Here is a 21,841-nt window from a genome sequence, read left to right on the forward strand (position 1 = left end):
CTTCAATGTGATGATACAGGAAGGCAAACTCTTGACATGTTTATTAGTCAGATCCTTCCATATTCATAGTTTTCTCTAATCCTTTCCTGTTTTCTTCCAGAACATAGATCTTTGTTTATTCATGGCACTAAACAAATAAAGAGTAAAGTTCTCAATGACTAATTGTGTTGTTAAACTTAAGAGCATTCTAAATGAAAAGATAAATTAAGAAAAATACGCTGTTGGGGCTTCTGGGAGGCTCAGTCCATTGAGCGTCCAACTTCGGCTCAAGTCATGATCTCCTCGTTCCCGAGTTCCAGGCCTGCATCGGACTCTGTACTGACAGCCCAGAGCTTGGAATCTGTTTCAGATTCTGTGTCTCCCTCTCTCTCTCTGTCCCTCCCCTGTTCTCTCTCTCTCTCTGTCTCTCAAAAATAAATAAACATTAAAAAAAATTTTTTTAAGAAAAATATGCTATAGTTAAGTATTGTTTAAAAAAATTTTTTTTTGGAAGGCAAATCTTTTCTTTGAAAGGCATCTTGGCATAATAGAAGCCAAAAAGTCCACCTGAACAGTTCAGATTAGTTTATCTGAAGATACTGATTGCTTAATACTCATTTGACGCTCAAAAGGTTCTTTTGGGCTCTGTTTGAGAGAGCAACACTATCTAGGTAATGCTAACCACTGGGGAATTCAACTGCAGAAAGCACTCTCCACATGCAAATACGTCTCTGAAGGGGTTTTTTAGACTAATGCAACACACCCTTGTTTGGAATCTATTTGCATATAACCACAAGTCAAAACCCCTAGTAACTTAAGACTGCACTCTTGCAAAGCTTGTTTTGAGACAATATAATGGGAAAAGGAAAAGAAGTCTCTCTTCCTACAAAGCACACAATGCAATTAGGCATTCTTTTAAAATAACATTTAAGATTGAAGATATTTTTAATTCCAAAAGAAATAATACAAGTCAAATGTGTCAGTTAGCTCAACTCCTCTTACCAGACTATAGCATTAACACCCACTAGCTAAACATAGGGGAAGGGAAGGAAAAATAAGATAAAAAGAGAGAGGGAGGCAAACCATAAGAGACTCTTAAACACAGAGAACAAACGGAGGGTTGCTGGAGGGGAGGTGGTGGTGGGGGGGATGGGCTAAACAGGGCATGGGCATTAAGGAGGACACTTGTTGGGATGAGCACTGGGTGTTATATATAAGTGATGAATCACTAAATTCTACTCCTGAAATCATTATTACACTATATGCTAACTAACTTGATTTAAATAAAATTAAAAAAAAAAACCCACTAGGTAATAAATTTTACAAGAAGTAATTCTTATCCATACTTAAGCTTATGTTTACTTTTTACCCATACCTGAGCAGGACTCATATTCCATGGAAGGGCTATGCATGATTTTTCACGTATCCTTCTGCCCTACTCCCTCCTCAATCCCAGACTCAGGTAAGGACCTAACATTAACTACCTCTGGGAGAAAATTTTACAACAGTTCACCCTGAACACCAGCATTTCAGTCTGAAGCAGAGCTGTGTAATTCCTTACCCAGGTTATGATCAATACTATCTCCCCATGTTTTCTTCCTTTGTTAAACTTCTTTATAAAATGTGTATAGGCCGGGGCACCTGGGTGGCTCAGTCGGTGAAGCGTCCGACTTCTGCTCAGGTCATGATCTCATGGTTTGTGGGTTCGAGTCCCGTGTCGGGCTCTGTGCTGACAGCTCAGAGCCTGGAGCCTGCTTCGGATTGTGTGTCTCCTTCTCTCTCTGCCCCTCCCCGACTTGCAGTCTGCTTCTCTCTGTCTCTCAAAAATAAATAAATGTGTAAAAAAAAAAATGTGCATAGGCCTGTTGCCTACCTTAAATTGGAAAATCCCTAAAAGCAGGGACCATGACTTGTATCAGGTACAACGCTTTGTTTGATATTTTGCCCAAGAAGGTTTTGGATATTTAACAGACATCTGTTCATTATTCATTCAATCGCAGATATTTATTGAATGCCTACACTGTACTACATACACTTTCAGATGCTAAAGGAGTAAGCAGGACATAAGGCAAACAAAAAACTCCCTGCCTGTGAGAAATAAGCCCACTGACCCAATCAAAGGAGGGATGTTGAGACTCAGAGCACAGTGAAGCGAAGCTTTAATCAACGTTCTTGCAAGAGCGGGGTGTCTAATGGACAGGCAAACTGGGGGAAGTCACAGCAGACAACTTATCTCCTAGTATGTAAGCCCCTCCCCTGGTTCCTCATTGGCTGAGTACTATAGCAGTGACAGCTTACCTGGATGTTGCCTGTCCCCATGTAAGGCAAAAAGTAGTCTGATTGGCACAAATGTACATTCCCTGAGGTGACACAGAGACCTTCAGTCCCTTTCCCCTCTGTTCTTTGGCGCATGTTCATTGCAAAGCCCGCAAAAATAAGCACAGGAAAGAGAGAGGGGAAGAACCAGGAAGCGAAGTGTCTAAGGGTTTGGGACTCCACTATGGGGTGAAGGGGCTCATACATATTCCCAATAGGTTGCAAACTTATCGTTAGGCAGCACAGCTTTATTTGGTATTTCTAAAAATGACTCCTCTCCCTTACTTCTCATACTGTCCCCTTGAAGCTTACTTCTAGATTGGCAAAAAAACAAATAAAAATTTACAAAATATTTGAAAGATGATAAATGATGGAGAGAAAAAGGAAGCAGGAAAGGGGCATAAGGAGGAGGAGAGTGTCTATTTTATTTTATTTTATTTTGAGAGACAGAGACAGTGTGAGCAGGAAAGGGGCAGAGAGAGAGGCAGAGAGAATCCCAAGCACTGTTGGGCAGTGCAGAGCCCAACAATGAGGCTTGAACTTGCAGAGCTCCAACTCACAGACTGTGAGATCTCGACCTGAGCCTAAACCAAGAGTCAGAAGCTCAACTGACTAGGCCACCCAGGCGCCCTGGGGGGGGGGGGGGGGGTTGATTTTAAAAGAGTGATCAGGAGAGATAATAGTTCATCAAAAACACAAAGGAGGTAAGGAAATGAGCCTCAAGGCTACCTGCAGGAAAATGTTCCTTGCTTGTCCGAGGAGGCCAATGGAGCTGGAGTGGAGCAAACAAGAAGGAAGTGAGAAAAGGCATGTAGGACTTTGGTGTTTACTGGGAGGTGGGAAGCTACTGAAGGGTTCTGAACAGGACAATGATATAATATCCCCTGCATATATACTTTAGTTCACCGGTCGGTGGCTGTGCTGAAAAGAGACTCGAGGAGGGCCAGGGTGGTAGCAGCAGGGAGCCCAGTTAGGAGGCCGCTGAAATTAGCCAGTGGGATCTCACGGTGGTTTGGACCAGGAGGGCTGTGGAGGCTGTGGTAAGAAGTGATCAGATTATTAGATAGATCCTGAAGGCAGAGTTACCAGTATACACTGAGAGACAGGATGTGGCTTGTGAGAGAAAGCTAGAAGTCACAGAAGACTAATATTTTCGGCTTGAACAAATGAAGGATGGGGTTGCCATTAGCCAAGATGGGGAAAAACTTTGGGGGAGGGAAGCATTTCTGGGCTGTTAAGTTGGAAATATCTGTCAAGTAGGCAAACAGAGAGATGTTACTGATGTTAAGAGGGAGACCTAGGCTAGAAATGTGGCATTATTACCATACAGATGCAATTGACAAGATAGTGGGTAAAGTAGATAAACAGAAAAGAGGGCCATGGACTAATCCCAGGGGCATTCGAGGAGGTCAGAGAGATAAAGAGGAACCTGTAAGAAGACAAGAAAATGAAGAGAGTGTGAATTCTAGAAGTAAAGAAAGTGCTTCATGGAGGAAGGAGTGATCAACTATGTCAAATAAAAAGAGACTGAGAACTGACCATTGAGTTTAGCTGCTGTGACCTTGGATGAGAGGAAACTTAATGGAGCAGTGGGGCATGAAACCCTGATTGGAGCAAGTTCAAGGGAAAATGGAGGGCCTGGAATATAATACACAGAATTTTGTCTTAAAGGGAACAGAGAAATGGGGTGGTAACTCAGAGTAGAAGTGAGATCTAGAGAGAACACTGCAAGATCAGAGAAATTACATGGTGGTCAAGAGAACACAGGCTCTATTCCACTTTCAGGGAGGGGAAGCATAACTCTCTCTTCCTTAAGTGTGGGCTGCACATGGTGACTTTCTTCCAAAGAGTACGCCAAGAGGGAGAAGTATCAGTGTAGAAAACAGACAGACACTACCTCAGCTATGGTTAACAGCAACAGCGCTAAGTCATGTAAACAGTGGGCACCCTTGATATGATGTAATGAAAATAGCACTTTACCTCTGCCTCTCAAAAATCCATAACTTCAGTCTAGTCATGAGTAACACATCAGTCAAATCTTAGTCAAGGGACATTTTACAAAACTGTAGACCAGTGCTCCTCAAAACTGTCAAGGTCATCAAACACTAGAAAAGTCAGAAACAATCATGGTAAAGAGGAGCCTAAGGATACAAGATGGCTAACTAACCTCTGGATGGGATCCTGGAAGAGAGAAGGGGCGTTAGGTAAAAATGAAAGAAATCCCAATAAGATATGGACTTTAACAATAACATATCGATATTGTAACAAATCTACCAGACTGTGGGGGATAAGCTTAGGAATCCCCCAGGGCCTACACCAATGGGTTAACAGGGCATAAAGAAACACAAAGTCATAAAATGCTCACACCCGAGTTTGGGTAAACAGATTGGCACTTTAAGGATAGGGAGGCACAAAGGTGGCAAGAATAGGGAGGCACAAAGGTGCCAAGAATAGGGAGGTGCAAAGGCACCCCAAAACAGGGAAGGGGTGCTGAACCCCTAGATATACATACAGAGAGGCAAAGGCCTGAAATAGAATCTGCACAAAGGTGCCCAATACATAGGAATAACAAGATTAGATATTCAGGGTGAAAACACCCCAAGTTTAGTACTACAGCAGAAAGCTGCTTTCATAGGAGAATAGGGACAGGTTAGGTAAATTGGTGAATTGGACTCTGGACCTCTGCACTGCAGGCAAAGCAGCCGGAGTGGAGATGGTTAACAAAAGAAAAGGTGTCTTGTTAACCCTGAGGTTATTCCCCCTGTCTGTCTCATCCCCTAGGCTGGCAAAGATAAATAGACACGGTGCCTCCTGTCTGCCGTTAACAACCATCTACCCATCTGCCCGGTGCCTGGATTTTGTTTTATATTGACCCAAACCCCAAACACTGTATATCTTCAAAATTCCCTTTTCCCCCTCACATCCACAAGTTAATGTTCCGAGTTTCTTTGTCTCTTTGTACACACCCATCACGTTTGCAAGCCTTCTGATCTGAATAAATACTAGGCAAGGACCCTTATTCGAGGTTCTTATCTCCCCCCCCCCCACATTAGCCATCTCTCGTTTTAATCCTGCGTCTGCTCTTTTGCTAGACAAAAGAGAACTTTAGGCTTAGAGTCTACAACACCAGATTAGTGTAAGATGTTAATAATGGGGAAATTGAGTGCAGAGTATGTGAGAAAGACATTAAATATATGAGAATTCTTCTTAACTTGTCTGTAAATTTAAAACTGTTCTAAACAATAAAGTCTACTTAAACATTTGTAAAATTTTTTAAATCTATTTTGAGACACAGAGAGAGGGTGAGTGTGTGTGTGCATGTGTGCACAAGCAGGGGAGAGGCAGAGGGAGAGGGAGAGAATCCCAAGCAGGCTCTGTGCTGTCAGTGTAGATTCTGTCACAGGGCTCGATCCCACGAATGAACTGGGAGATCATAACATGAGCCAAAATCAAGAGTCGGACACTTAACCGACTGAGCCCCCCAGGCACCCCTAAACATTTTTTTAAAAAGAACATAGGCTCTGGAGTCTGACCATCTGATTAGAAACCTAGTCTGTGCTTTACAAGACCATGACTTGAGGTAATTTGCTTATATTCTCCAAGAGTCAGTTTCCCTACCTATAAATGGGAATAGGAAAAGTGCCTACCTCACAGGATTTTTGTGATAAAGGACACACTCCATAAAGTGCTTAGCACAGAGTATCTGGCAAAGAGTAAACAGTAGATGGCAGCTACTATCGTTATTATTCCTATTATTTTAAGTCTTTAATATTCAAATACATATTTAATGTAATTTTAAATTTAATGATGAATTAAATTAAAATGATGAATAATAATTGCTCTGATAATTTCTTTTTTTTAAGAAGAGGAAATCTAAATACAACCATTATAGACTATCTGTAAAAGGGTCTCCTTCTCAATGTATCATAAGCATTGAAAGGTTTCAATTTAATTCGAATAACACTCAATAACCCTCTACCGTAAAATAATGAAATGACTTGCCACCAAGTACACATGTTCCCATGTCTGTAAGATAGTATAAAATAAATAACATTTTCAATTTGGGCTCCTACTTTCATTGCGAAGCCATAAAATCATCACCAACCAGAGAATGTTAACCTAGTGATTACACTATTCTTAATAATAATACATGATAAAAGTGACTTGAAGAATAATATGTAGAATACGTTTAAAGATAAAGAAAATTAAGGGGCACCTGGGTGGCTCAGTCAGTTGAGCGTCTGACTTTGACTCAGGTCATGATCTCGTGGTTTGTGAGTTCGAGCCCCGCGTCGGGCTCTGTGCTGACAGCTCAGAGCCTGGAGCCTGCTTCAGATTCTGTGTCTCCCTCTCTCTCTGCCCCTCCCCCACTCATGCGCTGTCTCTGTCTCAAAAATAAACATTAAAAAAATAATAATAAAATAAAAAAAAATAAAATAAAGATAAAGAAAATTAAGTGGAGGAGCACCTGGGTGGCTCAGTTGGTTAAGCGTCCAACTTCGGCTCGGGTCATAATATCACGTTCGTGAGTCCAAGCCCTGTGTTGGGCTCTGTGCTGACAGCTCAAAGATTCTGAGAAGCAGACAGCCTGCTTCAGATTCTGTGTCTCCCTCTCTCTCTGCCCCTCCCCTGCTCGTGCTCTGTCTCTCTCTCAAAAGTAAATAAACAAAAAAAGAGAAAAAAAAAGAAAATTAAGTGGAGAAGTGAAAGAGTGTGGTAAAATAACTGTTATGTGTATATATTTTTTAAATATTTATTCATTTTGAGAGAGTGCATGTGCCTGCATAAGCAAGGGAGGGGGAGAGAGAGGAGGGGAAGAGAGAGAGAGAGGGAGAGAGTGAGAGAGGGAGAGAATCCCAAGCAGGCCCCGTGCTCAGCACAGAGCCGGACGCAGGCATCGAGCTCATGACCGTGAGATCATGACCTGAGCCGAAATCAAGGGATGGACACTCAACTGACAGAGCCAGCCAGGCGCCCCCAAAATATCTATTAAGATGCCACTAAAGAAGAGAATTTGGCCTAAGCAAAGGCTCCCAAACCAGGCTGTGCTTCAGACTCACCTGTAGGGCTCAGCAAAAACCAGAAAGATGCAGGATCCTCAAAGCAGACCTACTGAATTGACAGCTCTGAGCCATCTGTCTTTAAAAGGTTGCATAGATGATTCCGGCTTGTGAATGACTAGGCTGCCATATGATCTATCTGTGGTGGAGCTGCCTTTGCAAATATAGTCTGATGTTCACCATCATCAAGAAAAAACACAATCGGCTTGAGACAGTCTTACCTATTACGGTTGTTCTCCATATGGAATCTAGACACTCTGTATCTTTAGGCTCTCCACTGTCCTGAGCATAAATAGGGCTGTCTCCTTGATTCAGTCCCCTAACACTCTCCTCCCTCTACCCTCTAAGGTCAAGTTTTCCCTCCCTGCACCTCTTCCCCTCTTTCTCCTTTCACTGTGCCAATAGGGAAACGGCATACTTAACATGGGCAGTTGCCCTCAACCACCCTGAACTGAGCCAGGCTTCCTTTCTTGCTGAGCCAATAATGCATGAGGCAGCTGGTCTGTTCTAGATCTCCTTTCAGAGCTATGTGGTCCAGCTATGTGCATAATAAATTATAGCTAGGGAATCAAGGGCTAGACATTTTAGATTCTTCTCCTATGAAAGAATATACAAAGGGACAATGGCCAGACTATATATAAAAATAGAACTGTGACCCACAAGATGCATCAAGCAGCCCAGGATGCCAATCTACTACCTAGGGTGACTAGTCTGGGAAGTTATATTAGCATCTGTAGCAACTAGTCCAGGAAGCCAAACAATAATCGCTATAGCAATCAGCCCCAAATAGTCAGGACTTGATCAACAAGGGACGGCTTTCCTAATTTTTGCCCCTGCTTCCAGTTTAGGGCCATCTGGAAAAAGTCAAATATGCTCCCTAAACAATCACATAGAATGCTCTCCTGCTAGTTAACTTGTCCATAGCTTCTCCATGTCAACTGCCTCCAATAAGGACAGACCTGAAGCCTTCCCCTTTTTTCCAACATAAAGCTTTTCCACTCCTCAGCTTGCCTTTGGGTCTCTGTCAGATGCGAGTGATGGTGGCTGACTCCCTTGCTTTGAATAAACAGCCCGAGCTTGTTCTCATTTGAGTGGTCTGATTTCCACAACTAGAAAAATGGGGCTGCATGTGTGAAATGGCTCACTGAATTGTTCTTTCATGGCTGAAATGACTACACTTTAGAGAGGCTGTGAGATACAGCGGAGAAGAGCACAGAAGTCAGGACTTGCGACCCTGAGGAAGTCAGGGTCGGGAAGTGTAGAGTGGCTGTAGGTTAAGGGCACAGGCAGTGGATCCCAACTGCCATGGTTCGAATCCTGGCTCTGCTGCTCCTTAGCAGTGTCAATTTGGGCAAGTAACTTAATGTATATGTACCATGATTTCCTCCCCTATTGAAACTGTGATGATAATCGCACCTACCTCCCAAGGGCAATTGGAAGTGTTATATGAGACAGCCCAGGTAAAGCACGAATATCTGTATTTCAGTGCTGAGAGAGAGAGAGAGTCCAGCAATTCTGGGCTGGACTTCCTGAAAAGTGGCAGTGACCTGGGACTGAGGACTAACTGCCCCTTTCAGATGGGACATATGTTTTTCATTTCCAGTCTTCAACCTGCCTTACTCATTTATGATAGCTGCCTTCCCCTATTCATTACCTGTGGGTTGGACTAAAAAAGTTTCTTTCACAAACGTAGTAATTCCAGGACACCAATGGGTGCTAAAACTGCCCATGTCATTATCCATTTCAAAAAGATCTGGTGTGGAAAGGATCTTACCCCTCAAACGCATACTGGAACTCTCTATGCTTTCCAGAAGCCAAAGAGTCAAGCACCCTTTTCTGAGATGTTTACATCAGGGTCATACTTTGAAAGTGACAGAGCTTATAATATAATTTACATTAACTCAAAGCCCAATGCCACATTCCAGAATGTGTGACCATATTGCTCATCAACACAAAACTTTTTTCTCATAGGTCTTCTGCTGTTGTTTAAAATAAATAAGACAATTTCAGAGAATCAAGGCTAAGTTATTTTGACATGACTGTGTTTATTTTCAATCATATTAAATGTGGCCTCATGGAAGCTCAAATCTAACAAAAACACCTGTACTTATCAAAACAAAGGATTTTTGTCCGAATTCTGGTGAAGACACTCAACACTTGCCAAAAGCAGTCGGTTGCCCAACTTCCCAATGGCTGCATAAAATGGGAGTCTTAAAAGCCAATTTTCTAGATTAAAATAAAAAGCCAGCATCTAGCATAAACTTTCATGCCACAAATTGGGTAAATAAGCCAGAAATACTTAATGAGGAAAACTGGGAGCCACATTAATTACAAATCGTATTCTACTTTAGCATTTCACCTGAAATTTAAGGAAGGTGGGGGTATTTGGAAGTGGGCTGAAAACACCAAAGGGTACACTGAAAGGCACAAAAATGTTTTCATATGAAGATTATATTCTGGGGTAATTTTGCAGTAAGAGGACATCACATAGGCGTTCTGATTGAAAATACTCGGAACCAAGCAAAGGAGGCACAGTTGATAAATATTAGATGGTTTCACGCGGGTTGCCGCTTTTCCCAAGCCTCCGCTCACTTAACCTTGCAGAGACACCCCAAGTGTCTTTGAAAGAGAGCGGGGAGCTCTCCTTCGGGCCTCGGGGCGTGTTTGCCTCCTTCCCGGGGCGAGGAAAGGGCAGCCACCCCGTCGGAAGACCCCGGAGGCCGCGCGGCCCCCTGCGGGCCGGACCGCGGGCAGCCCGGCCGCGAAGGCGGCGGGCCCGGCTGAGCATGCGCGCCGCGTCCCCACCGCCCCCCGCCCCGCCCGCACCGCCACAGCGGCGGGCCGCGCTCACCGAGGCCGCGCCAGCCCAGCGCGCCGTCGCAGCTGTCCAGGACCGCGCACAGCTCGCCCAGCAGCGCCGGCGGGAGGTCGAACAGGAGCGTGTGCGCCGAGAGCGTACCGCGGGCCCCGCCGCTCGCCGCCGCCGCCGTCCAGGCCATGGCTCGGCCGCCGGAGACCAGGGGCCAGTCCGAGGAGGGATGCGGAGCCCAGGCCTCTCCGCGCCCGCGAGGTGCTATTACACAACCGCGGAAATCCTGCTTCCACGACGGCCAAGGCTGCAGAACTTGCCGAGCCCCACCAGGGGGCGGGCCCCACATGACGCAAGGCGCTGCCCGGCAGAGATGCCCCTGGGGACGCCCGGCCTGGCGGCGGGGTCTCCCCTGCGTCTGCGTGGCCCTCCTCACTGGCTTTTACGTTCTGAGCAGGCCTTTCGTCCCTCCGGGTTTGGGACGTGACTGGAGAGGCAAAGAGCGAGAGCCGGGGGAAGACCAGGAGGGCAGGACTAATGGAGGAGAGTCTACACCCCACTCTGCCTGCCCTGGCATGGGCTGTCTCCTGGCGTGGATGGACAGAAGACCGGTCAATAGTTCTTTTAAAGACGCGTTTTGTTTTACCCTGCCAGAAAGCGATACATGTGTCCCGAGGAACTCTTGGGAAATCCAGAAAAACTGACAGGAGAAGACAGTCACTGAGCTGAAGACAACCATCCGAAACGTTTGGCGCATTTCCCTCCCAACTTTTACTGAAGTCGAACAGGTAAATGTGCACATACGAAGTGATTGCTGGAAGAAACCAGAGAAGATGCCAACAACAGGAACGCAAAAGAGAGAACAAAGCAGAAGAAAATTGTGCTCGTTTTCTTCCAGACGCTGCCCATTCTCCACGTTGCTACTTGGTTTTTCTACATTCTTTTCTCTCTGGGCTTTCTTGATAAAACATTGTTCCGCTACTTTTCCTACTTCAAAGTGTGTCACAGACTGTTTTGCTTTCAACATGGAGTTTAAGTAAACTTGGCTGTTGTTTTGAAATATTCTGTCACGGTATGCTGTACCCACCGCGAGCATGATACGAATGCTACTGACAAAAAAGAGGAGATGCTTTGAAAGTGCTGAGAAAAATCCCAGCCTTAATGACTGGAGTGGACAATGGCCATCAACCGAACAGTATCAACCCTGTTGAAACCTTTCAGATCTGTACTCTTTGGCAATGGCGCCCCCTAGAGACCAACAGTTGATGATACACCATCGTTTATTACGCCTGACGCTACCTGAATCCCAAGTCGTTCTCAGCTAAAGTATGCCACAAAATACACTTGAAAATTGGTGAAGCCAATACCGGTTGGGCAAAGGTTTCTATATGCCTTTGTTCAAATAGCTGAAATTTTGTCTATCTGTACACGCTTAAGAAACTCTATACCTTTCAAAGGTACTACCTGAATAAACAGCAACAGGCAGGATACAAGTATTTGGTAGCTATTGGATTGGTGAATTAGTACGCTGAGAGATCCAAACTCAATTACGCAGAGGATCCAGGAATCACGGTTGCTGAGTGAAGCAGTCAACAAGGCCTGCTTTTCCAGATCTTCTGATTTACAGGGAAGCAAGAATTTTATGTGAATACCATAGTATTTGATTTTTTTTAACGTTTATTTATTTTTGAGACAGAGAGAGACAGAGCATGAACGGGGGAGGGTCAGAGAGAGGGAGACACAGAATCTGAAACAGGCTCCAGGCTCTGAGCCCGACGCGGGGCTCGAACTCACGGACCGCGAGATCATGGCCTGAGCCGAAGTCGGACGCTTAACCGACCGAGCCACCCAGGTGCCCCAAGTATTTGAAATGTATATGGATTATGTGAAATTTCTTGTATGTTTAATGTTGGCAGTTAGTATCAGACCATGCTGTCTCTGTATTCCTTAAAACTGCCTTTGACTTCTGAATTTTATATCATCAGATTATATCGCTCACTGGTCTTCACCATTGCTGTCATCCACTGCTCTCCCCCACCTTAATTCTTCCCTCTCATTTTTAGACTATATACCTCCTGCTCACTGCAATTCTCTCCAATACTAGCCCTATCCTATTTGATGATTTGAAATCTATGTAGAGTAGATGATGATCTTTCCAATACCCTGTCCTGTGAGTTCTTTGACCGATCCTCCTCCAGTAATCTTATTCTCCACCCTATTTCAGCCACTCACTCCCATGATCATTCCCTAGAACTTGTCATTATCGACGGTGCCCCTTCTGTAATTTCTATTTCATGAATCCACTCTCAGATCACATCTCCTGTCCTTCCAGTGCATTCCCTCTAGTGTTCTGACCCCAACAATTCTTCCCCCCCGCCCCACCTTCCCACCCCCATAGTTTACCAAATCCAAAATCTTGCCACCTCTTCTCTGGCCCCACCCTCTTAATGTCCTTACTTCTCTCTTTATCCATAAAATCCACACTCAATTTTTCTAATCCCTCTCACATATGCTCTCCATTCTCTTGCTCCTCTTTGGCTTTGTTGAGCTGCCTTGGCAAATCTACCCTCCTGATCAGATACAATTTTCTAATTTTTGGCTCTGCCTCCTGTGCACCAGAATGTAGCTGGAGGTGGAGTGGGGAATAAAAACCCTGTTAATTAGACCCAATTTAAAATCAAAGCCATGACTTTCAAATGGGTCCTTTATGCTTCCAGGTTGTCACACTAAGTGCCCTTTGTTCACTTACTCTTCGGGTCCCCTTGACAACTATTCTATGCCTTCTCTTTTCCCAACTCCGTTTACCTTCTCCTCCACCCTTCTGCGCAGCCAATGATCTTGAGAGTATTTAGTGAAAGTACTGAAGTATCAGAAAAAAACATCCACAGACTCTCAGCACCATCAGCAGCACCACATTTATCTGCCCACCAGCATCTGTAGGGACATACACGCCCTCCCTCCTTTTCCATTAGTCAATTAGTAGGCTCCTATCTAAGTCTAATCCCTTCACTAGTGCATCCGATCTGATCTCCCGTCTCCTATTCAAAGATGTCAGGGCAGCCGTTCTCACTCTCAGCTACACCATCAATTTCTCACTCTTTGCTGGATTAATTCCATCGGCATACAAATATGATGTTATTTTTCCATCTTAAACCAAAAAATTTGATATGATTTCCCCCCTTTGATGCCATAATTACCCCCATTTCTTTACTCCTTTTTGTAGTAAAGAGTTGAATCTTCTATCTCCAACTTTTCTCCTCTAATCTTCTCTTAAACCAACTCCTAAGCCACTCCTCCTACCTTACTCCACTGAAATGGCTCTCAGGGTCATCTATGTCCACATCATTGCTAAATATAACAGTCAATTTTCAGGCCTCATCTTACTCAACCTATCAGTAGTTTTTCTGTTTTTGTTTTTTTTAACGTTTATTTTGAGAGAAAGAGTGAACACGTAAGCAGGGGAGGGGCAGAGGAAGAGGGAGGGAGAGAATCCTAAGCAGCCCCACATGTGGGGCTCAATCTCACCAAACCGTGAGATCACAACCTGAGCCAAAATCAAGAGTCAGATTAACCAACTAAGCCACCCAGGTGCCCCAACCTATCAGTAGTTTTTGACAAAGGTGATCCCTCCCCTCCTTCTTGGACACTTTCTTTGTTTTCCAAATTCTCTTTTTAGCCTACTTCACTGGTCACTCTTCAGCTTCCTGTGCTGTCCCTTCTCTTCTTCCTTAACTCTTAATGTTGGAGTGCCCCAGGGTTCAGTTCATAGTTCTCTCTATGTACACCTACTCCCTTGATGATCTCAACCAGTTTCGAGGCTTTAAATACCATCTATCTACCAAGGACTGCCAAATGTATATGGTTAGCCCAGACCTCTCCCTTAAACCTAAGACTCATGTCCAAAATTGAATGCTTGATCCTGTCTCCTGAACCTGTTCTTCAACATTCTTCCCCATCCAGGTCACTCTATCCTTCCAGCTACTTGAACCAAAAGCTAGAGAGTCATCCTTGACTCCCCTATTTCTTCACAGCCCATGTTCAACCCACTAGCAAACCCTGTTGACTCTACTCAAAATATATTAAGAATCACACTTTTCTCCACCTCCACAACTGCCAGCCTGGTTTGAGCCATCATCATATCCTGTTTGGTTTACTGCAGTTGTCTTCTAACTAAAGTAGCTTCCACTGTTACAATCTATAGACTGTCCTCAACACTGCAGCCAGATTCATCCTTTTAAATCAAATCTGACTATCTGATTATTTGACTATGTAAACTAAATCTATTTAGAAGCCAACAATGGCATCTAATTTGGGTCAGAATAAAAGTCAGACTCTTTGTATGATCTGCACTCTCTCTCCTCCCACTCTGCTGTCACCTCTGGTCTTATTCCCTTGTTCATTCTGCACTACCACACTGCCTTCTTGTCGGTCTGTGAACACACTAGGCAGAGTCCCACATCGGAACCTTTGCACTTGCTATCCCCTTGCCTACTATGCTCTTCCCATCTTGCTGCAATCTACCCTGCCCTCCGTATTTGAAATTGCACTCAGACTCAGGCTGGTGTGTGACTACAACAGCCAATAATATATGGCCTGGGGTACCAGATCTCATTCAGATTTCTCCTTCTGGATCTGAACAGGAACATGTGGCAGCTCTGGCCATTTCTGGAACCATTTTGCAACCACATGGAGGTAAATATTAGAATGAAGTGAGCCTTGGGGATGGTCTCGGGAGAGAAAAAAACAGATCCTTCATAATGTCATTAAGCAGCTCTTTTGTTCTCTCCATGGAGAATGTCCTGCTTATGGGCTTATAAATGCTATCACATAAATTCCTTACTAAGTAGGTTTATAAACTAGGAATCTTGTGTTTGCAGCCAAATGCATCCTGATACACTGAACAGACATTTGGTGATACTTCCTATTTTGTTGATGGCCTGTAAAACTGTGGGAAGAAAACTGACCTCTGTCCAAAACTGGAGTTCAAATGTATACAGCTATATCTGTGAAATGTCAGATGGGCATGGACACTGGACGGTAGAGGGAGACAACCGGGCCCCTGAGAGAAAGTAAGTGTTGGTAGAGAACGGTTCCGACGGCACAGACAGAAGCAGTATGAAGTTCCAGAAGCCCATGACACTACACTGAAATCCACACAAACCCAGACCCTGAACTGCACCCTGCCCACCCACTCCCAGCATACGTGCTTCTGGCAAAGAGAGGGCTGCGGTTAAACCTAAAACTGTCTCACTGTGTGACTTCATCTTTTGCCACAGGAACTTTCGCCTCCCCAACTCTGCCCCCCACCCCCCTGCCCCCGTATTTCATATACTAGAAGAAGAGCTTCCTTCCTAGCTGGAGGTAAGAGAGTAATGAACTACACGGATTACGAAATGGAGATGCCGAGGAAACCCTAAAGGCTATGGCCCAGATGGCACAATAGCACAGATACACAGTATTATCGGTGGCAAAGTCCCAGCTAAACACAGGCATCAAAGCCTAAGATAAAAAATCAGGTGAGGAGGAAACTAGAGGAGTCAGATAACAGCTCTTTGTATACATGGAAAACTTTTCTTGGTGGCAGTTACTTACCCAGCATCCCTAAGGATGAATGTGCGAAGGACACCCAGCTTGTGGAACATAGATTTTCTGGTTTGGGAAATAATTTTCAAAACAAAGATCACTAGCGTATTCCCTCTTTGAGCCTTATCCCATCCCCAGGCCATAGAGGGTCCTAGGTACATTGGAGTTCAGGGGTGAGGTAAAGATCAGTAATGGGGCGAGAACATTTGTGGTGCATATTACTTGGTAATTCTATGAAGGAAAAGTTGGGTGGTTTTAGGCCTTCATCAAAATGACCTAATACTAATAACATGCAATAATTATTCCTCCAGTTTAGTGTGGATTTTTAAAGATTAGGTTTGCATTGTCTTATAACTCAACCCTTCCCCATTTAAGATACCAAAACCAGTGTTCTAAAAATCTATTACTTTGCAACATGATCTATATTAAAATTTTAGCAATTATCCTTTTAGGGTTGAAGGAAGGATAACTGGTGATTTTATTTTCTTACTCTGTGTCTTCCAAACTTTCTAAAGTCAACAGCTATTGTCTATTAGAAAACCCTCAACTATAGAAAATAATTTCTTCCAACATTTTCATGCTTCATCTCATTTCACTATTTTCTTCTTAAATCATTTTCCTAGTATTTCTCACCTCGAAGTGTGTGGCTATAATAACTTTTGCCTAGTCAGCACTGCCTTCTAAAATCTGATTTTTATAATTGAATAGTTTTCCGTCAAGGGCTTTCAATATTAGCTAAAGCTCTATTTTTGAAGCAAACATTTATTTACTTCTAGAAGAACCCCAAACATGTGAAATAAATCTGAGATTATGGCGGAATGTTTTCTTTTGCAGTCAAGTATCTACTCAGACTGTTTGCAATTTGATAATGGAAAATGGCTTAGACATCCTAATCCAACTTCTGCACGTCACAGATGGCAAAACTGCTGCTGGCTAGGAGAACTCTGGAGGCAATGTTTGTTGGAAAAATAGATGAAAAAAAATCTCATTCAGGATTTCCAAAGTTTCCTTGTCAAGTTATAAGCACAAATCTTGTGCATTTTCCATCTCAAGGATTTGGCCCTCCTTTCCTTGTTATTTAGTAAATCCCCAAAATAAATCCTGTCTGTTCAGGCTGGCATTGAAAATGTCACAGACTGCGTGGTTTAAATAAGAGAAATTTATTATTTTTTTCACAGCTCTGGAGACTACAAATCCCAAGATCAAGGTGTCCACAGGGTTCAATTTCTGGTAAAATCTCTTCTGGCCTGTAGATGGCCTTTCCTGGATGTGGGCACACGCACACAGACACAGGCACACGCGCACATACATTCAGAGATAGATAGAGAGAGAACACAGGAGCATGCAGGCCAGCATTCTGGTGTGTTTCCACTTATCTAATCTGATCCTATCTAGTGTCTCATCTCCTCTTATCTGATCTGATCCTATCTGATCTGACCCTACTCTTATGACCTCATTTAATCTTAATGAATTCCTTCCAAGCCCTTTCTCCAAATCCAGCAACAATGGGAGTTAGAGCTTCAACATACAAATGGGGGGCACACAAACATTCAGTCCATAACAAGCCCTTTGCACATCAAGAAATGATGTCACATCATTGGGTTTCAGAGGACGCATTCTAAAAACACTTGGTAATTTAGTTATCCACATCTTCTGGCCTGTCATGGCCATCATAGTTCTTCTTGTTCCTACTGATTTTGTTTCATTATTCTGAACCTTTGAAACAAAAATAAAGGCTTGGATTTTGAATCCGGCACTGTTGATAATGAAGGCAATACCAAGTCTGTATATGAAAATATCCAGCATATTTGGATTTAAAAATACTAGTAATTTCAGATCAAATGGCCTTTCCTCAGGGCTTACTCTGACAGTTCCATAGCATTGGTCCCTCATCACACCACCTTTTGTGAATTTTTGCCTTTTTTTGTCTTTTATGACGATACTCAGTGTTTTGCTACACTCCTGATGGTTTCTTCTATTTTCTGAACTGACTCTTCCTTTGGCTTATACCATGCACTCACAGGTGGAATTCTAGTGATCATTTTATTCCAGGTCTTGAAGATTTCATATAATCTCATTGTTCATCTGTTACCTCTATGTGGACCATGCTCATATTTATGCCTTTAGTCCTAAGCTGTCCTATAGATTCCCTTCTCACTCCCCACCTCCAGTGTTTACTGAACAATTTCATTTTGATTTCTTTCTTTCATCTCAATTCAGCATGCTCCAAACTGATCATTTCCTAGAAAATTAGCTTTCTTGTGTCTGGTCACATGGGCCAAAAGAACTCAGTAATTTTGATTGACTGATCAACTGATATAGTCAGAAGAACTTACTGAGCACCTGCTATGCCAGACATTACACTTGGTGGTGCTTATATCCAATAAATCACCAAATGTTATTCTTCTGTAATGTCTCTCATAAGTGTCTGGGTCTTTTCCAATTTGTACTAGTTATTTCATATTTGGATTTTTTTAAGTATCTCCTACCTGATGAACCCCTGATTATTTTTTTTTTCAAAAAATTTTTTTTAATGTTTATTTATTTTTGAGACAGAGAGAGACAGAGCATGAATGGGGGAGGGTCAGAGAGAGAGGGAGACACAGAATCTGAAACAGGCTCCAGGCTCTGAGCTGTCAGCACAGAGCCCGACACGGGGCTCGAACCCACAGACCGTGAGATCATGACCTGAGCCGAAGTCAGACGCTTAACCAACTGAGCCACCCAGGCGCCCCACCCCTGATTATTTTTTAAGATGCTATTGAAAAGTCACCACCTCTGTGATGTAGTTTGACTTGTGGGCTCCCATAAAATACAGGTAAGTCTTAACCACTGATATCTTTGAATGTGACCTCAACTGGAAATGTAGGCATACATGGAACATATTGCAGATTTGGTTCTAGACTGCTGCAATAAAGCAAATATCGCAATAAAGCGAGTCAAACTAATTTTTGGTTTCCATATAAAAGTTTACACTACACTGTATTACACTAAACTGTAGTGTATTAAGTGTGTAATAGCATTATGTCTAGGAAAAAAGCATACACCTTAATTTTAAAATATTGCTAAAAATGCTAACTATCATCTGAGCTTTCAGAGGGTCATAATCACTAATCAGATCACCATAAAAACATTATAATAATGAAAAAGTTTGAAATATTGTGGAAATTACTAAAATGTGACAGAGACATGAAGTGAGAAAATGCTGCTGGAAAAATGATACCAATAGACTTGCTCAATGCAGCAAGTGGCTCAATGCCATAAAACTTGTTTTTTTTTAGTGTTTATTTATTTATGTTGAGAGAGAGAGCGCGTGCAAGCAGGGGAGGGGGGGGAGAGAGAGAGAGAGAGAGAGAGAGAGAGAGAGAGAGAGAGAGAATCCCAAACAGGATCCACCCTGTCAGCACACAGCCCAGCACAGGGCTGGATCCCACTACCTGTTAGATCATGACCTGAGCCAAAATCAAGAGTTGGACGCTTAACTGACTGAGCCACCAAGGTGCCCCCTATAAACCTTCAATTTGTAAAAAAAACCACAGTATCTTCAAAGCGCAGTAAAGTGAAGCACAATAATACAAGGTATGCCTGGAAAGTCTCTGCAGATGTAATCAAGTTAAGATGAGGCCATAGTGGATTAGGACTGGTGTCCATAAAAAGAGGGAAATTTGGACATGGAAACAGAGGAAAGAAGGCCTGGTGCTGATGATGGCAGAGATTGGAGTGATGCAGCCACAAGCCGAGGAAATCCAAGGATTGCCAACACCAGAAGCCACTAGAGCATGGAACAGATTATCCCTGAGAGCCTCTGTAAGAAACTAACCCTGCTGACAACCTAATTTCAGACTGGTGGCCTCCAGAACCGTGAATGAAGAAATGTCTGTTGTTTTAAGCTACTAGTTTGTGGTAATGTTTTACAGCAGCCCTAGTAAACTAAAACACTCTGTGAAACCGCTTATAATCTCCCCCAGAGCTCTCATTTCTTTTGCAGTTTCTTTACTTGCCGTGATTTTTTTTAACTTTCTATTTAATGTCCTTTAAGTAAAGGGAAAGATATCACTTAAAACTATTAGCACGAGCTTTATAATTGATCTTTATATTGTGCAATAGCAGTTTATTTTTTAATATATATATATTTTTAATGTTTATTTATTTTTAAACTTTTTAAATGTTTATTGTTTATTTTTGAGAGACAGAGACAGAGCCAAATGGGGGAGGAGAAGACATAGGGAGACACAGAATCCGAAGCAGGCTACAGGCTCTGAGCTGTCAGCACAGAGCCCAAGGCGGGGCTGGAACTCACAAACCTTCAGATCATGACCTGAGCTGAAGTTGACGCCCGACTGACCGAGCCATCTAGGCACCCTTGTGCAATAACTGATTTAAAATGCAAACTCCTATGTGGATCATCCAAATTACAGTTTGCATTTCATGGCCTATATATGCATATGTATTTCATTCTTACTAGAACTGTGAAAAAACTGCATAAAACTAATTCATATATATTTTTTAAGCTTATTTATTTCTTTTTGGGAGAGCAAGAGAGAGAGAGAGAGAGAGGCAGAGAGACAGGGAGAGCGAGAATCCCAAGCAGGCTCTGCACCGTTGATGCAAGACTCGAACCCACAAACTATGAGATCATGACCTGAACCGAAATCAAGAGTTGGACACTTAACCAACTGAGTCACCCAGGACCCCCACTCATATATTTTTATTTCACTTCTCTCTACCTTCAGCTTACATGTAAGGAAAAGAAACTATAGTTGTCCCTCTTACCCTTTCCTACAACATCTTCATTTTTAGTGTTAGTGGCTGGCTAATACTGGGAACTGACACAAGTGAAAAAGGATGTGATAGGATTCCTTGGTCATTTATGCTTCTTAGAATACCATTGCCTTCTTTCTACATTCACAGTAAGTTCACAGCCCTTGGCACAGTCTGTGCCCTCCTTTTCCTTCCCTTTACTAAATTGTATGTATAATACACTTACCTTGTACTGATTTTGTATCTACTCTAACTTCCATTCTTTGTAGTTTCAATAGAATTCTGTGCTCACGGGGCATCTTGAATGCTAAATGCAAATGGTTGGCAAAGAATGGACACTCATATATTGTGTGTACCTCTTCTGCTCATGCTCATGCTGCATTGTGCTTCCACTCATACAACAAAAGTTCAAAGGCAAAATTATTAAGTATTTCAAAATGGTGACAACTGAGCATGAAGCCAAATGCAAGGTCCTTCTGAGAGCAGGGCTTTGTGCAGTTGCACAGGTTGCATGTCAAGGAAGCCAGCTCTAGTTTAAGAGTCCCAATTAATCCACAACCTTTTTAATACTTGGTATTGTCCACCTCTTAATTTTAGCCATCTGTGTGGAGATATTGTGACATTTATTTGCATTTCTCTGATCATTACTGATGGCAAGCATCTTTTTATTAGCCATTTGGCATATGTGTGTGTGTGTGAGAGAGAGAGAGAGAGAGGTAGAGAGAGTGTGTGGTGTGCTTGTTTGAGCCTTTGCCTATTTTTCTGTTGGCTGCCTGTCTCTTTTTTTCTTCTTGATTTGTAACAGTTGTTTTTATATTCTGGAAAGGAGCATTATGTAGATTTCATGTGTAGCAAATATCTTCACCCATTTTGTGACTTGGTTTTCATTCTCTTATATTTTGATTACTAGAAGTTCAAATTTTTTTAAATTGTTTTAATTTAAATTATTTTTAAAATTTACATCCAAGTTAGTTAGCATATAGTGCAACAAAGATTTCAGGAGTAGATTCCTTAGTGCTCCTTACCCATTTAGCCCATCCCCCTTCCCACAACCCCTCGGGTAACCCTCAGTTTGGTCTCCATATTTATGAGTCTCTTCTGTTTTGTCCCCCTCCCTGTTTTTACATTATTTTTGCTTCCCTTCCCTTATGCTCATCTGTTTTGCGTAAGATTTTATTTTTAAATAATCTTTACACCCAATGTGGGGCTCCAACCCAAAACCTAAGACCAAGAGTTGCACGCTCCACTGACTGAGCCAGGCAGGCACCCCTTAAAATTTTAATATAGTTTGTCAACATTTTCCTTCAAAGTTAACTGCTAGTTTGTGTCTGGT

At 42.8% G+C, this 21,841-nt stretch overlaps 1 protein-coding gene across 1 annotated transcript in view; it reads right to left on the reverse strand.

Annotated features, from left to right (window-relative positions):
- IRAK3 (interleukin 1 receptor associated kinase 3) overlaps nucleotides 1-11,064 on the reverse strand; it is a 53,338-nt gene extending 42,274 nt beyond the window's left edge. Inside the window, exon 1 of the mRNA XM_019454666.2 lies at nucleotides 10,207-11,064. Coding sequence (XP_019310211.2) covers nucleotides 10,207-10,513 — 307 coding nt within the window. The 5' untranslated portion in view covers nucleotides 10,514-11,064. The remainder of the gene's footprint in view (nucleotides 1-10,206) is intronic.
- Nucleotides 11,065-21,841: the final 10,777 nt, after the last annotated feature.

This window comes from Panthera pardus, unplaced genomic scaffold (assembly GCF_024362965.1).
Source record: "Panthera pardus isolate Hobbes unplaced genomic scaffold, ASM2436296v1 HiC_scaffold_6, whole genome shotgun sequence".
Classification (NCBI taxonomy): domain Eukaryota; kingdom Metazoa; phylum Chordata; class Mammalia; order Carnivora; family Felidae; genus Panthera; species Panthera pardus.